The 16,668-nt window shown below is 46.4% G+C and overlaps 1 protein-coding gene across 2 annotated transcripts in view; it reads right to left on the bottom strand.

The window, feature by feature from the left end:
• The window catches only part of SGCA (sarcoglycan alpha), a 52,927-nt gene extending 38,158 nt beyond the window's left edge, over positions 1 to 14,769 (bottom strand). For both annotated transcript variants that reach the window (XM_040329721.1, XM_040329722.1), the window contains exons 1-4: positions 14,701 to 14,769; positions 4,865 to 4,987; positions 689 to 837; positions 536 to 608 (exon numbers count right to left, since the gene is read on the bottom strand). In XM_040329721.1, the coding sequence (XP_040185655.1) occupies positions 536 to 608; positions 689 to 837; positions 4,865 to 4,987; positions 14,701 to 14,731 (376 nt within the window). In that variant the 5' untranslated portion in view covers positions 14,732 to 14,769. The remainder of the gene's footprint in view (positions 1 to 535; positions 609 to 688; positions 838 to 4,864; positions 4,988 to 14,700) is intronic.
• Between the last annotated feature and the right edge of the window lie 1,899 nt (positions 14,770 to 16,668).

Here is a 16,668-nt window from a genome sequence, read left to right as displayed (position 1 = left end):
CAGTTTCTAAGCACATTGGGTAATGTTCAAGGAGTATTGTAAGCAGGGGCGGATCCAGGGGGGGGGCAACAGGGAGATTTTTAGTTGGGGAAATCGCGGGCGCCAGAGAGTCTGAGCAGGCGTCTCCGAGAAATTCGTTTTAGTTGCAGAATTCGCAGGCGCCGGAGAGTCTGAGCAGTTGCGGAATTAGCGGAATATCACAGAGCAATATCGTTATGTATTTTCAGAAAGAAAAATGAGGTTCTCAATAGTGTAGGCCAAAGCAATGGCAAAGCTGAAATACTGCCATTTGAAATAATATCATCTGAAGTAGCCAAGGTAGAATTGGTGATTTAGTTGAATGATATCCCTGCAAACTCCATTCTTCCCAATGCTTTCTTCTGATGCAGGCGCCCCAGAGAACATGAAAAGATGGGGAACAAAGTACAACCGTGTATGGATATTGTATAGCCTTGGACAGATACATATTCTTTGGGACTCTTAAACACCCAAATACTATATGACATGCTACTGTTGGCTACTACAAACCACCTACCTTCAGCAGCACGGATATGGAAAATTATTTTTTCTCGAAGCATTTCAAATTTGTGTCTATTATACACTGTGATCTAAAAAACAGATAAAAACTATTTAGATGGCCATTTTATATGGACTGTGAAGAAGATACCATTCTACAATATAAACATACCTCTATGACTTGTTTCCCTGGGGTGTTTGGGGAGCCATACAGATATCCACTGTGCCATGGGGAGCGCTGGGTATAACGCAGCCATCCAGGCAAGTCTGGGAACCCTTCCAAATTAGCATAGAAGGAGATAGGCTGAGTTTGTTCATTACCTGGAGATGGAGAACACAACAATGGGTAGAAGAGGAATCTCACGTGTCTATAAAAATAGGATTTTTTTAATGTAAGTGGTTCAAATGTAAATTTTAACCTTGGGCATTGCGTGTGCTAATTTTATTATGTCCAACTCTAACTATGTATGGTCAGGTGTATTAAACACCCAATGCTTAAAAGGGGTTGTAAAGGTAAAAATTGTTTTTCCTAAATAGCTTCCTTTACCTTAGTGCAGTCCTCCTCCTTCACTTACCTCATCCTTCCATTTTGCTTTTAAATGTCCTTATTTCTTCTGAGAAATCCTCACTTCCTGTTCTTCTGTCTGTAACTCCACACAGTAATGCAAGGCTTTCTCCCTGGTGTGGAGTGTCGTGCTCGACCCCTCCCTGGAATACAGGAGAGCCAGGACGCCCACTAACACACACTAACTGCTTTTGTAATACATTTGTATATTTTTTGTAAATCTTTGAGTTTACTATTTGTTGCCTCCAAAATCCCAATCCTTTTTGAGTTTTTTTCAATCGTTCAGCAATTAAGGGATGATGGCAACCACATGCCGCCCTGCATGAGTTGATCCTTTTCTATAATACTAGGGTGGACAATACACCCATTAACTTCTTCACAACTCATGCATCGAGGCATGGACTCTATTTTCTATGTATAAAACATTTCAGACCCATGGTATTTCTTTTGTTTCTTTTCTCTATTGGGGGCTCCTAATGAGAGAGGATGGTGGATCTGAAAGAATTTGTTAGTACTTTTTTGATTACTGGCATACGTTTATTTTTTCTCCTTAGGCCCCGTACACACGATAGAATCTATCCGCTGAAAAATCTCAGCGGATCGGTTTCAGCGGATAGATTCTATGGTGTGTACATTCCTGCGGATATTTATCCGCGTAAATTTCCCAATTCCAGCAGATAAAAATTTGTAGACATGTCTACAAATCTATCCGCTTGAATTGGCTCCCGCGGATCGATCCGGTGGTCTGTACAGACTCACCGGATCGATCCGTCCGAAGGGATCCCCCGCATGCGTCGTAATGATTCGACGCATGCGTGGAATTCCTTTTATGACAGCGTCGCGCACGTCGCCGCATCATTATCGCGGCGACGGCGCGACACGTCATCGCGAGGGGATTTCGGAGCGGATTTCGATCCGATGGTGAGTACACTCCATCGGATCCAAATCCGTGGAAATCCTCGAGAGGATTTATCCGCGGATACGGTCCGGTGGACCGTATCCGCGGATAAATCCTCTCGTGTGTACCAGGCCTCAGTGTTTTTCAATTTTGAATTGGGTTTTCTTGATTTTGGACAATGGGGGATTTACAGGGAGGGCACTGGGAGGAACTTATGGCTCAAATTGAGAGGAGTTATCAAGAAAAAGAACAATTAGCATTGGATTTAGTCTCTTTATTTTTTAATCTGACTTGCATTGGCATATCCAGTCAATGGAAAGATATATTTGTGAACATATCAATCCGATTGGGTTGAGGATTCAAATCTTTCCAATATTGGATAACATTAGCAAGGAGCTTAAAATTAGCTGGGAAAACAAATTAAATGAATGTTCCAAAAATCTAATGCAACTATTACAGAATGAATACAAACAACAATTTAAAGTTCTAGACAAAGAGATTGAATCATATGCCCGTCTCACACCCCCAAAAACCTTGGATGAATATGATGGACAAGAGAAAAAATTGGAAGTACCGTATTTATTCGAGTATAACGTGCACCCAAGACGAGCTCCCCCCCGTCGCGTAAGCCGCGTCACGGTTGGCGAAAGGAGCCGAACGGCGAGTCGGCGCTATACTGCACATGCGCATCGCCGTTCGGCTCCTTTCGCCAATCGTGATGCGGCTTACGCGACGGGGGGGGAGCTCGTTTTTGGGCAAAACGTCAATCACAGACATGTCAGGAACGCCCACTCCCGCCGCCACTGAGTCCTCGTGTATAACGCGCACCCAAACTTTGGAATTTTTTTGGGGTATAAAATTTTGCGCGTTATACACGAATAAATACGGTACATCTAGATAACTTCAGTAGACAAATCCTTACCAAAAGGAGAAAAAATACTGGAGAGATAAAAATGCTTTTTGTGAGGGCAGGGCCTATAAATGGAATCAGGACAACAAAAAAATCAAAAATAAGAACACTAGAAAAACAACTAATCAAGGTAAAGATGTAAAAACCAATGATTATCTGTCTGACACACCCTCTAATTCCTCTTCTTTGGTCTCTTCCAATACAGGTCAAATTTCTACAAAAAGAAAAGGCCCCTTTTCCAAGCAGGGTACAGAAGGGAAGGTCCAACAAATAAGTAAAAGATTGATTACTGATTCTCAGGTATCCTTCTCGCAGGGTGATAGAGGTGGAGGTTCCACAAGAAGGGCATCCAATGGGAGCATTAGAGGCTCCCCATCCAACAGAGGTAAACGTTTTCCTCGCAAGGAGACTGGAGCTATTCCAAAGATTCCACGTACTCCTGATTACTCATGATTTTTTGGACAAGAAGGGGGTGCCTTTGGTTTTTCCGACGGAAAATCCGATCGTGTGTATGCAGCATAACTGTTTTTTTGTGCTACATTGTAGTAAAGTGTCTTTCATTGCCAATACCCATCAGAGCTAGAACCAGACCATCAACTTTGGCTTTAAAGAATTCCATAAGCAAAATGTTTCTCTCTAATCATTTGAATTGAGTTGAACATAGATAGCTAGATTCAGGTAGGGGCGCGTATCTTTAAGGCGGCGTAGCGTAGCGTATTTACGCTACGCCGCCTTAAGTCAGAGAGGCAAGTACTGTATTCACAAAGCACTTGCCTCCTAACTTACGGCGGCGTAGCGTAAATGGGTCCGGCGTAAGCGCGCCTAATTCAAATGAGGATGGGGGGGCGTGTTTTAAGTTAATGTTTGGTGACCCAACGTGATTGACGTTTTTTACGAACGGCGCATGCGCCGTCCGTGTACATATCCCAGTGTGCATTGCTCCAAAGTACGCCGCAAGGACGTATTGGTTTCAAAGTTAACGTAAATTACGTCCAGCCCCATTCACGGACGACTTACGCAAACGACGTAAAATTTTCAAATTTTGACGCGGGAACAACGGCCATACTTAACATTGGCTACGCCACCTAGGGGGCAGCTTTATCTTTACGCTGCGTATCTCTTACGGAAACGGCGTATCTTTACTACGAAGGGCGCACGTACGTTCGTGAATCGGCGTATCTAGGCTCTTACATATTCTTCGCCGAACTCAACGGAAGCGCCACCTAGCGGCCAGCTGAAAAATTGCACCCTAAGATACGACGGCGCAGGCTGTCGTATCTTAGCTAGGTTTAAGTGTATCTCAGTTTGAGCATACACTTAAACTTACGACGACGCAGATTCCGTGTTACGTCGGCGTATCTACTGATACACCGGCGTAACTCTCTCTGAATCTGGCTAAGAGTCTTCTTCTCGGAGAGTGATTTTTTTTGTGTGTGTTACAGGTATCATGAATTTGTCACTGAAAAATTGTTGTTAAAGGGGTATAAATTAAGGTGACCAGATTTTTTAAATGAAATCCGGGGACATATTTTTTTTTACTAGTAATGGCGGCAATCAGCCACTCTCTGCCCATCGCCGCCACCGCCTGTCAAGTCTTATGCTCCGGGCCCGGGCTACTACTGGGTGGGGAGCGGAGGAAGAACACACCACCAGGGAAGGCAAGGAGATAAGCAGGCAAGCGGCTGATCATCAGAAAGGGGCACAGATAATGGGAAAAAAATAGACCCCCCTAAGCTAGTAAGAGCGGTGGTGCGGGGGTGTGTAAATAATCATTTTTCTTATTAATTCTGCACTGACTGTCTTTGAAATTGCCCCAGCCCTTGTTCAAATCCAATCCGGGGACAAAGCCGGGGACAGACTTGATCCGGGACAGTGTCCTCAATCCAGGGACTGTCCCCAGAAACCGGGGATGTCTGGTCACCCTAGTATAAATACATATGAAAAGCCAACATATATCAATGGGTCATGAACTTACCTGATTTATTCAGGAACTGTTGTTGATAATCCTCAGCATCCAACTTGTGCACAAAGAGGGTGCCCACTTTAGGATAGACATTCTGATCACAAAGGCCTCCAAACAAACACAGCCAGAAAAATACTGGATGGAAAAAAAGCATAATGGCAAATCAGAAAACACACAGAAATATACAAGAACCCCTTTAAAAATGGACTCCAAACAGCTAAGAAAACCATTGAAGCGCTTACATATGAACTGTAATTGTCAGAACATAAGAAATCTACCTAAGACTTTTATCTACTACCAGAATTTGGATTATTGTGAAATTGCAACTAGGAAATAAATTGATAGCTTCAATAAAGTTTATTACGAGATCTAATTGAAAAAAGTAAAAATAAAGTGTGAATTTTCTTCCCAGGTTTGCATGAGCTAATTTCGGACACATCAATTTGCGGCCAATTAATCCATAATTTTAGGGGCCAGAGTTTGGCCCCTAAATTCTGAAGGACAGTAAACTGGCCCTTTGTTCAGAAAGTTTGCAGACCCCTGCTCTAGTGAATTGCTAGCTACATAAGGAAAAGTGGAACCTCTAGTCAGGAGCATGTAGCGCTCCTGATCCCTCAAAGCTGCTGGTTCCAGCATCCTGGTTTTGGCTGAGATGCATTCTCCTTGTCTGTCTGTCCACCTGCAAGGAGATTGATGTAGCCAGTCACTGGATGGAGCCCAAACCTAATTTAAGCCAGCCAAGCCTGCAGTCTCATGCTTGTGAAAGCGTGTGTAATACATGCTCAAGCTCCCTGTCTGTTTGTCCTGCTCTGCTGTTGGACTCCCCTGTTTATGACGTTAAATCTGATATTGACTATTCTCTGAACTCTGCCTACCTTTTGACTACAGATTGGACCCTGACTACTCTGAACCTTGCCTGTCTTGTACCTGGACTGCCATTGAACCACTCTGTCTACCAACCGCAAATACCTGTTTGCTTTGCTAATTTAGTGCCTCTACCAGCGTGGTAGCCAGCCACTATAGCATTGTGCATAACTCCTGGGTGCAACTAAGTACTGGCAGGGCTGTCTTAATAAGAGGGCACACCTGGGCACTGCCCAGGGGCCCCAGCTGCATGGGGGGCCCCTGCACTTTCCCCAAAGCAGCTGGTCCTTGAGCCCACGGTGCCCCGAAATTGAGGGCCCCATGGTGGCACTGAGAGTGATAGATACACAGGGGAGGCAGTCTGCCTCCTACCTACTTGATGTCTGTTTACCTGCACTGTCATCATTGTAGGGGCACCAGAGCATTTCTGTGCCCAGGGGCCCATGATTCTATTAAGACGGCCCTGAGTACTGGTAGGCCTGCTTGCCTTATGGGAAAAGGGCTGCTATAGGTTAAGAACACAGAAGCCTGTCCACCTGTGTTAGGGGTACGGGTGACACTTCCATGTGGCCAGTACTCCTCAGTATGTCACACACCTGAACTGGTCAGTCAGCATGACGTAGTATTTGAGGATGGGTGTAAAATTCGCCAGGATTACTGGTGGTCGGCTGCATATTTTAAGCTCTGCCATGATGGGAATAGGAGCTAAAAGGGTTAATCAGTTGCATTGCAGCAGCTCTCCTGCTTGTATTAGATCAGAGTTCTCCTTTATGCTATTGGACTTTTGTAACATTTCACAGAATATAAGACAATAAAAAAAATCACAGAGTGTGAACATGATAGATGAGAAGCCAATGACAGTGATAACCTCCTGGAGATTTATAGTATAAGATCTGGCCCTGGATTTGTCCCCTTAGTGTAGTCTGTCTATCATAAGCAATGTTATTCGAGCTGCTGTCACGCAGCTCCATTATGTCTACACAACAGGTTCATGCAGCTCCATTATGTCTACACTCCATTTCTGAAGACGAGCTGGCGATGACCCAACTTAACACATTTTCAAATAATAGATCAAAAAAACTCAAATCAAAGTTTATCGAAGTACCGAACTTTATTATATCCTATTAGCCAGATTCAGAGACGTTTACGCCGGCGTATCAGTAGATACGCCGTCGTAACTCTGAATCTACGCCGTCGTAAATTTAAGCGTATTCTGGAAACCAGATACGCTTAAATTAGGCTAAGATACGAGCGGCGTAAGTCTCCTAGGCCGTCGTATCTTAGGGTGCATATTTACGCTGGCCGCTAGGTGGCGCTTCCGTTGTTTTCCGCGTTGAATATGCAAATGAGCAAGATACGCCGATTTACGAACGTACGTGCGCTCGTCGCAATTAGTTACGCCGTTTATGTAAGAGATACGCCGGCGTAAAGGTAAAGTTACACCCTAGGTGGCGCAACCCATGCAAGGTATGGACGTCGGAACAAGCCTATCTTTTTACGTCGTTTGCGTAAGTCGTACGCGAATAGGGCTGTGCGTAAGTTACGTTCACGTCGTAGGCAGTGTTCGACGTATCTTAGGCATTCTATCCGACGCATGCGCACTGGGATACGTCCACGGACGGCGCATGCGCCGTTCGTTGATAACGTCATTTACGTGGGGTCATGCTTAATTTCCCTAAAACACGCCCACCTCTTCCTCATTTAAATTAGGCGCGCTTACGCCGGCCCATTTACGCTACGCCGCGGTAACTTAGCACGCAAGTGCTTTGTGAATACAGCACTTGCCTCCCCAACTTGCGGCGGCGTAGCCGTTGCTGTGAAAATGACAATGGTCCCAAAAATATGTCAAAATTGTCCGAAGTGTCCGCCATAATGTCGCAGTCACGAAAAAAATCGATGATCGCCGCCATTAGTAGTAAAAAAATAAAATAAATAAAAATGCAATAAAACTATCCCCTATTTTGTAAACGCTATAAATTTTTATGCAAACCAACCGATAAACGCTTATTGCGATTTTTTTTACTAAAAATAGGTAGAAGAATACGTATCGGCCTAAACTGAGGAAAAAAAAAAATGTTATATATATTTTTGGGGGATATTTATTATAGCAAAAAGTACAAAATATTGCATTTTTTTCAAAATTGTTGCTCTATTTTTGTTTATAGCGCAAAAAATTAAAACCACAGAGGTGATCAAATACCACCAAAAGAAAGCTCTATTTGTGGGGAAAAAGGACGCCAATTTTGTTTGGGAGCCACGTCGCACGACTGCGCAATTGTCAAAGCGACGCAGTGCCGAATCGCAAAAAGGGGCAAGGTTAAGTGGTTAAGCTGACTTTCATCAGTCTTGCATACACACTATCAGACTAAATTCCGACCGTGCCAAAACGCGGTGACGTAAAACACTACGTTGAGATGAAAAAAATGAAGTTCAATGCTTCCGAGCATGCGTCGACTTGATTCTGAGCATGTGTGGATTTTTCTCCACACAGACGATCGGATTTTTCTCTTGTTTTTTTATCCATAGGAAAAATTTAAAACATGTTCTATTTTCTAACACCGATAAAAAAAAAGACCGATGGGGCCCACACACGATCGGTTTGTCCAATGAAAACAGGTCTGTTTTCATCGGACAAACCGATCGTGTGTACACGGCTTTAGAGTCTGAAAATACCTTGAGCTTGGGGCGGAGGTTCACCTTCCAGCAGGACAACGACCCTAAACATCCAGCCAGAGCTACAATGGAGTGGTTTCGATCAAAGCATATTCATGTGTTAGAATGGCCCAGTCTAAGTCCAGACCTAAATCCAATAGAGAATCTGTGGCAAGACTTGAAAATTGCTGATCACAGACGCTCTCCATCCAATCTGACAGAGCTTGAGATATTTTGCAAAGAGGAATGGGCAAAAATGTTCCTCTCTAGATGTGCAAAGCTGGTAGAGACACCCCCAAAAAGACTTGGAGCTGTAATTGCAGAGAAAGGCGATTCTACAAAGTATTCAGGGGGGCGCTATACAACTGCACACCACACTTTTCACTTATTTATTTATTTATATAAAATGTTGAAAACCATTTATAATTTTCCTTCCACTTCACAATTATTTGCCACTTTGTGTTGGTCTATCACATAAAATCCCAATAAAATACATTTACGTTCTTGGTTGTAACATGACAAAATGTGGAAAATTTCATGGGGTATGAATACTTTTTCAAGGCACTGTAGTGTATCTTTCCCTTCCCTCTCTCTTTCTCTCCAACTCTCACCAATCCAATTTGGCTAGGATTAGGAAAAGAAAGCCCTATGTAAATTGACACACACAAGCTTTTGGACTCCTCTTCTGCCGAATCAGGAGGCACCAGTGCTGTCAAAAACCTGGGCCCGGATTCAGATAGATTTCTCGATCTATCTGCTGGCGTAACGTATCTGCGATACGGTATGCCGCCGTAACTTTGGGCGCAAGTTCCGTATGCCGAAAGAACTTGCGCCCTTAGTTACGGCGGCGTAACGTATGTGTGGCGGCGTAAGCCCGCCTAATTCAAATGGGGATGTTGTGGGCGTGTTTTATCTAAATTTAAGATGACCCCGCGTATTTTACGTTTTTTGTGAACGGCGCATGCGCCGTCCGTGAAATATCCCAGTGTGCATTGCTCCAAAGTACGCCGCAAGGACGTATTGGATTCGACGTGAACGTAAATGAAGTCCAGCCCTATTCGCGAACGACTTACGCAAACAACGTAAAATGTTCAAAACTCGGCGCGGGAGCGACGATCAATACTTAACATTGGCTACAACTCATATAGCAGGGGTAACTATATGCCGAAAAAAAGCCTAACGTAAACGACCTAAAAAAATGCGCCGGCGGGACTTACGTTTCTGACTCGGCGTAAATACCTAATAAGCATATTCCTTGCGTAACTATACGGAAGCGCCACCTAGCGGCCAGCGTAAATATGCAGCCTAAGATACGACGGTGTAAGACACTTACGCCGGTCGGATCTTAGGGAAATCTATGCGTAACTGATTCTATGAATCAGGTGCATAGATACGACGGCCCGCACTCAGAGATACGACGGTGTATCTGGAGATACGCCGTTGTATCTCGTATCTGAATCCGGCCCAAGATCTGTAACTCGGGGCCCCTGTGGCCTCTGGGGCCCTTGTGCAGCTGCACTTGCCTCACCAATAGATCAACTGGAATGTGCTACAGATGACTCAAACAGCAGATGATTGGGTGATGTATACACACATTTACATCTGTTAACTATTTCTATCTATACAGCTGTAACATATGCAGAGAAGCCTGGAGTCCACCAGCCACATTAAAACAAAAGCATGACATTCCACACGTAGATCACATTTATAATTGATCTAGACCAAAAAAAGGTTCTCCTACAGATACTTATAAATATACACACTCACCCACCCACCCACACACACACACACACACTGCCATGTATTTATATCTCTGATATATATATAGATCGGAACTGTCAATTCTCAGACACAGGGGGTAGAAATTACTAAAATACAGAATGGGAGGCAGGAGAAAAAGGAGAAGAAAGGGGGGGGGGGAGAGATAACCAGAAAGAAAAATAGAGAGAGGGGGAAGAAAAAGGAAGAAAAGGGGGGAGGAAAGGGGGATAGAGGGAGAGCGGCGAGAGGAAAAAGAGAGGGGAGAAGAAAAAAAGAGAGAGAAAGAGTGGAGGAGGGAAAATTGTAAGGGAAAGAGTAAAGAGGGAGGAAGAGATAAAAAGAAGGAGGCAAGGAGGAAGAGAGAGAGAGAGAGAGAGAGAGAGTATGGGGAAAGAGAGAAAGAGTGTGGCTAGAGGGGAAAAAGAGAGAAAGAGAGATTAGGGGAGAAAAGAGCGTGGGGAGATGGCAAAGAGAGAGGGGGGACAGAGACACAAAGAAAGAAGAGGAGGGAGAAAAGAGAAAGAGTGAGGAAGAGGCGTGAGAGAAAGAAAGAAAGGGGAGGAAATTAAAGAGAAAGGGAGAGTGAGGGGAAAAAAGAGAGAGGGGGCAAAGAAAGAGGGAGCGGAGAAAGAGAGAGGGAGCTAGGAAGGAAATGCAGAGAAAAAGAGAGAGGGAGGGTGGAAGAGAGGAAACGGGAGAGAGTGGGGGAGATGGGAAAGGGGAAAGGGTAAGAAAGAAAGTAGGGGAAGAAAGCAAAGAGAGAGCGTGAGGAAAGGGGAAAGAGAGAGGTAGGAAGGGGGAGAGAAAGAGTGGGGGATTGGGGAAAAAGGAAGAAGGGGGGGACAGAAAATTACAGAGAGAGAGTGGGGGGGGGGGTGGTGAAAGATAGAGGGAGAAAGAGGGGGAAGGGGGGGGAGAAAAGGTGAGGGGAAAGAAAGAGTGGGGGAAGAGAGAGAGAGAAAGATATAGAGAGAGGGGAAAAGGGAGTGGGGGAGAGGGGAAAGATAGAGGGAGGAAGAGGGGAAAGAAGGGGGAAAGTCGGAGAGAAGATATAAAGAGGGGAAAAGAGAGTGGGGAAAGAGAAAGAAAGAGGGGGAAGTGACAGAGGGAGAGTGGGGGAGAAGGGAAAGGTAAAGGGAGGAAGAGTGGAAGAGGGGGAGAAAGGTGAGGGAGAAGGATACAAGAAAGAAAGGTGGGAGCGAGAAAGAGACAGAGAGAGTGGGGTAAAAGGGAAAGGTAGAGGGAGAAAGAGTGAAAAGGGGGGAAAGAAAAGTGAGGGAGAAGGATACGAGAAAGAATGGGGGGGAAGAGAAAGAGACAGAGAGTAGGGCAGAGGGGGAAGATAGAGGGAGGAAGAGGGGAAAGGGGGGAGAGAAAGGGTGAAAAGAGAGTGGGGGAGAGGGGAAAAAGAAAGAAAGGGGGGAGAAAGTGACAGAGAGAGAGAGAGAGTGGGGGAGAGGGGAAAGATAGAGAGAGGAAGAGAGGGAAGGGGGAGAAAAATTGGAGAAGATAAAGAGAGGGAGAAAAGAGGGGAAAGACAGGGGGGCAGAAAGAAAAGGGGGGGAATAGACAGAAAAAAAGAGTAGGGGAGAGGGGAAAGAGAAAGAAAAGTGAGGGGAGACAAAAAAAGAGTGGGGGAGAGGGAAAAGAGAAAAAAGAGAGAGGGGGAGAAAGTAACAGAGAGAAAGTGGGGGAGAGGGGAATAATAGCGGGAGGAAGAGGCAAAAAGGAGGGGGGAGATAAAGTGGGGGAGAAGATAAAGAAGTAGGGGAGGAAAAGGAAAGTGGGGGAGAGGGGAAAGAGAAAGAAAAGTGGGGGGGGGGGAGACAGAGAAAGAGTGGGGGAGAGGGAAGAAAGAAAGAAAAAAAGAGGAAGAGGGTATGGGAAAGTAGAAAGAGGGAGAGAGAAAGGGAGGGGGGAAGAGAGAAAGAGGGGAAACGTGGAGAGAAACAGAGAGGGAGAGGGAGAGAGAGAGAGAGCAAAACAGAGAGGGACAGTGGGGGAAGAGAGAGTGAGAGAGTAGGGGAGAGGAGAAAGATAGAGAGATAGAGACAGAGGGAAGAGAAAAGAGAGAGAGGATAAAGAGAGAAATAAAGAGGGGGGGTGGGACAGAATAAGAGAGAGAGTAGGGGAGAGGAGAAAGAGATAGAGAGAGGGTTGAGAGTAACGAGAGGAGAGAGAGAGAGAGAGAGAGAGAGAGAAGCAGAGAGGGGCAGTGGGGAAAGGGAGAAGAGAGAGTGTGTGAGAGAGAAGGAGACAAAGAGATAGAGGGGGAAGAGAAAAGATAGAGGGAAGAGAGAGAGAGAAACAGAGAGGGGGAGTGGGAACAGGGATAAGAGACAGAGAGTGTGAGAGAGAAGGAGAGAAAGAGATAGAGGGGGAAGAGAAAAGATAGAGGGAAGAGAGAGAAACAGAGAGGGGGAGTGGGAACAGGGATAGGAGAGAGAGTGGGGGAGAAGAGGAAGAGATAGAGAGAGGGGGGAGAGAAAGAGGAGGGAGACAGAGAAAAATGACAGAGAGAAGGAGAGGTAAAAATAGTTTGAGAGGAGGAAAAATAGAAGAAGATATGGGAAGGTCTGGAGCTGGAGCTGTTGCTTATAGAAATCAAAAATACTTTTCTAATGTTCCCATTAAATGAAAGCTTGGGTCTAATTAGGAGCACGGGGCAACAACTCCAAACTCATTTTCCAATCTAAAGTTTTCATAAGTCAACCAAAAAGAAGAGAGGGATGGAAAGAAAGATAGAGAGAGATTTGAAAAAAGAATCAAAGAGAGAGGAAAAAAGAGAAAGGGATAGAACTAGAGAGAGCAAGGGAGGGAGGGATATAGAAATCTGAGTAGGGTGGAAGAGAGAGGGTAGAGGAAGAAGAGAGATTGTGAAAGGTAAAGTTAAAGACAGACAAGATAAGAATAGTACATATCATCAGACAAGGAATGTGTAAAGAGGACATTGGGGGTCATGCACACATAGCAGGGTGAAGGGATACTCAGGGTGGGGTAGGAACCCCATGAACACATAGCAGGGTGAAGGGACACACAGGATGGGGTAGGAGCCCCATGAACACATAGCAGGGTGAAGGGATACTCAGGGTGGGGTAGGAACCCCATGAACACATAGCAGGGTGAAGGGATACTCAGGGTGGGGTAGGAGCCCGATGCACACATAGCAGGGTGAAGGGATACTCAGGGTGGGGTAGGAACCCCATGAACACATAGCAGGGTGAAGGGACACTCAGGGTGGGGTAGGAGCCCCATGAACACATAGCAGGGTGAAGGGACACACAGGGTGGGGTAGGAGCCCGATGCACACATAGCAGGGTGAAGGGACACACAGGGTGGGGTAGGAGCCCCATGAACACATAGCAGGGTGAAGGGATACTCAGGGTGGGGTAGGAACCCCATGAACACATAGCAGGGTGAAGGGACACACAGGGTGGGGTAGGAACCCCATGAACACATAGCAGGGTGAAGGGACACACAGGGTGGGGTAGGAACCCCATGAACACATAGCAGGGTGAAGGGATACTCAGGGTGGGGTAGGAACCCCATGAACACATAGCAGGGTGAAGGGACACACAGGGTGGGGTAGGAACCCCATGAACACATAGCAGGGTGAAGGGACACACAGGGTGGGGTAGGAACCCCATGAACACATAGCAGGGTGAAGGGATACTCAGGGTGGGGTAGGAACCCCATGAACACATAGCAGGGTGAAGGGACACACAGGGTGGGGTAGGAACCCCATGAACACATAGCAGGGTGAAGGCGCACACAGGGTGGGGTAGGAACCCCATGAACACATAGCAGGGTGAAGGGACACACAGGGTGGGGTAGGAGCCTCATGTACACATAGCAGGGTGAAGGGACACTCAGGTTGGGGTAGGAGCCCCATGCACACATAGCAGGGTGAAGGGACACACAGGGTGGGGTAGGAGCCCAATGCACATATAGCAGGGTGAAGGCGCACACAGGGTGGGGTAGGAACCCCATGAACACATAGCAGGGTGAAGGGACACACAGGGTGGGGTAGGAGCCTCATGTACACATAGCAGGGTGAAGGGACACTCAGGTTGGGGTAGGAGCCCCATGCACACATAGCAGGGTGAAGGGACACACATGATGGGGTAGGAGCTCCATAAACACATAGCAGGGTGAAGGGACACACAGGGTGGGGTAGGAGCCCAATGCACACATAGCAGGGTGAAGGGACACACATGATGGGGTAGGAGCTCCATAAACACATAGCAGGGTGAAGGGACACACAGGGTGGGGTAGGAGCCCAATGCACACATAGCAGGGTGAAGGGACACACAGGGTGGGGTAGGAGCCCGATGCACACATAGCAGGGTGAAGGGATACTCAGGGTGGGGTAGGAGCTCCATGAACACATAGCAGGGTGAAGGGACACACAGGGTGGGGTAGGAGCCCCATGAACACATAGCAGGGTGAAGGGACACACAGGGTGGGGTAGGAGCCCCATGAACACATAGCAGGGTGAAGGGATACTCAGGGTGGGGTAGGAGCCCGATGCACACAAACAGATACAAACACTCAGTATAGCCGTCCCATGCCTGTTATTAGAGCCACTCTCCCAGATGCCATATTTGCTGTGACTGCGGAGGGGTTGGAAAGGGCAGAGTGACAATGGCAGCTGGGGAGGGGAGGAGAGAGCTAGACGCTGGTGACACAGTGACAGCGGCATGCCAGTTCCTAACCGCAATGTTATTAATGTACTGCTTCCCCCGAAAGTGTACCTGTCACCTACACAAGTTCAGCAGGACTACTTTGGTCTATTTTGCAGAAATGACACCAGATCAGTCATGGATTGTATGGATTCAGAGCTAGAAGTTATAGAGGCAAACTACAGATGGCAATTATGGAACTCTATTTCATTTAGTATGAACTTTGGACACATTTTATTGCCATCTGTGTCTCTATTTGAAGGGTATCCTTACTTCCTGTTGTGTCACCTGGACAGGAAGTGGTGGAAAAGTGTTAAAGTGGTTGTTAAACCACTCTCTCCTGTATACACCATCAGCACTGCCTCCTATTGTAGTATCCCCCTCTGTGTGTAGTTTATAAAAATAAATGCTGCAAATACCTCATTTCACTACAGAGATTGCGATCACATGACTGGCCAGCTTTCTCCTTTCCTACTCTGAGAGATGCAGTGGGCGGGGCTTAGATTCCTCAGTCTGGAGGGGAGGAGGAGAGAGCTGGCTGGTCATGTGATCGCAGTCTCGGCTCTTAAATGAGGTATTTACAGCATTTATTTTTGTAAATCGTTTACAGAGGGGGACACTGCAATAAGAGGCAGTGCTGATGGTGTATACAGGTTAGTGGTATGAGAGCCGAAGGAGGGGCATCTCACACACAGACAGAGAGGGGAGGGGGGGAGCAGAGAGGAGAGCAGGCTGCTGATGACAGCGGCACATAAACTGACCACCCTCAGAAGCCATGATACTGCGTGGTCAGTTTACAGAGGGGTGGGGAGAAACTGTCAGGATCAAGTAGGGGTCCTTGTGTCACATTAACTCTTCAATAGTCTAGAACAGGGGGGTCTCCAAACATTTCACAATAAAGGCCACATTGTAAATTTTAAATATTTGTGGGCCAAATTTTTTTTTTATAAATGAATGAATATATTTTACTTGGATCCTTTGTGTAATCAGCATATTCAGAACAAAGAAAAATCCCTGATCTCTGGGGTGGATTCAGGTACGACTTGCACCCTCTTACCGTTTTAACGCTGCGCCTCCGTAAATTACTTGCGCTACGCTTGATTCAGGAAGCAGTAGCTCCGTAATTTGCGGAGGCGCTCAGTAAAAATGGCCGGCATAAGCGCGCGTAATTTAAATGATCCCGTAGGGGGCGTGGATCATTTAAATTAGGCGCGTTCCCGCGCCGAACGTAGTGCGCATGCTCCGTCGGGAAACTTTCCCGACGTGCATTGCGGCAAATGACGTCGCAAGGACGCCATTTGCTTTAACGTGAACGTAAATGGCGTCCAGCGCCATTCACGATTTACTTACGCAAACAACGTAATTTTCAAACATCGCGACGCGGGAACGACGGGTATACTTAGCATTGGCTGCCCCTGCTAATAGCAGGAGCAGCCTTACGCGGAACCCGACGAACGCAAACGACGTAAAATGCGTACGCAGGGCGCACGTAGGGTTGTGAATCGGCGTGAGTATGCAATTTGCATACTCTACGCTGACCACTATGGGAACGCCACCTAGCGGCCATCGTAAGAATGCAGCCTACGATATGACGGCATAAGAGCCTTATGCCAGTCATATCTTAGGCTGCAGTCGGCGTAACAAGCTTTCTGAATACAGAAAAGTCGTTACGCCGGCGCAAATTAGCAATTGCGCTGTGTAACTATGGTTACGCAGACGCAATTGCTTACTGAATCCACCCCTCTGATTATCTCTGACAACAGAGTCCCCCTTTATGTCAGGGTCCCCATTACAGCACCTCCTTACAACAGGGCCTCCATCATACTTTCCCATACATCAGAGTCCCCCTTTAAATCA

The sequence above is a fragment of the Rana temporaria genome, chromosome 12 (assembly GCF_905171775.1).
Source record: "Rana temporaria chromosome 12, aRanTem1.1, whole genome shotgun sequence".
Lineage (NCBI taxonomy): Eukaryota > Metazoa > Chordata > Amphibia > Anura > Ranidae > Rana > Rana temporaria.
Note: the sequence above shows the minus strand (reverse complement) of the source record. Positions and strands in the feature narration are given on the sequence as shown.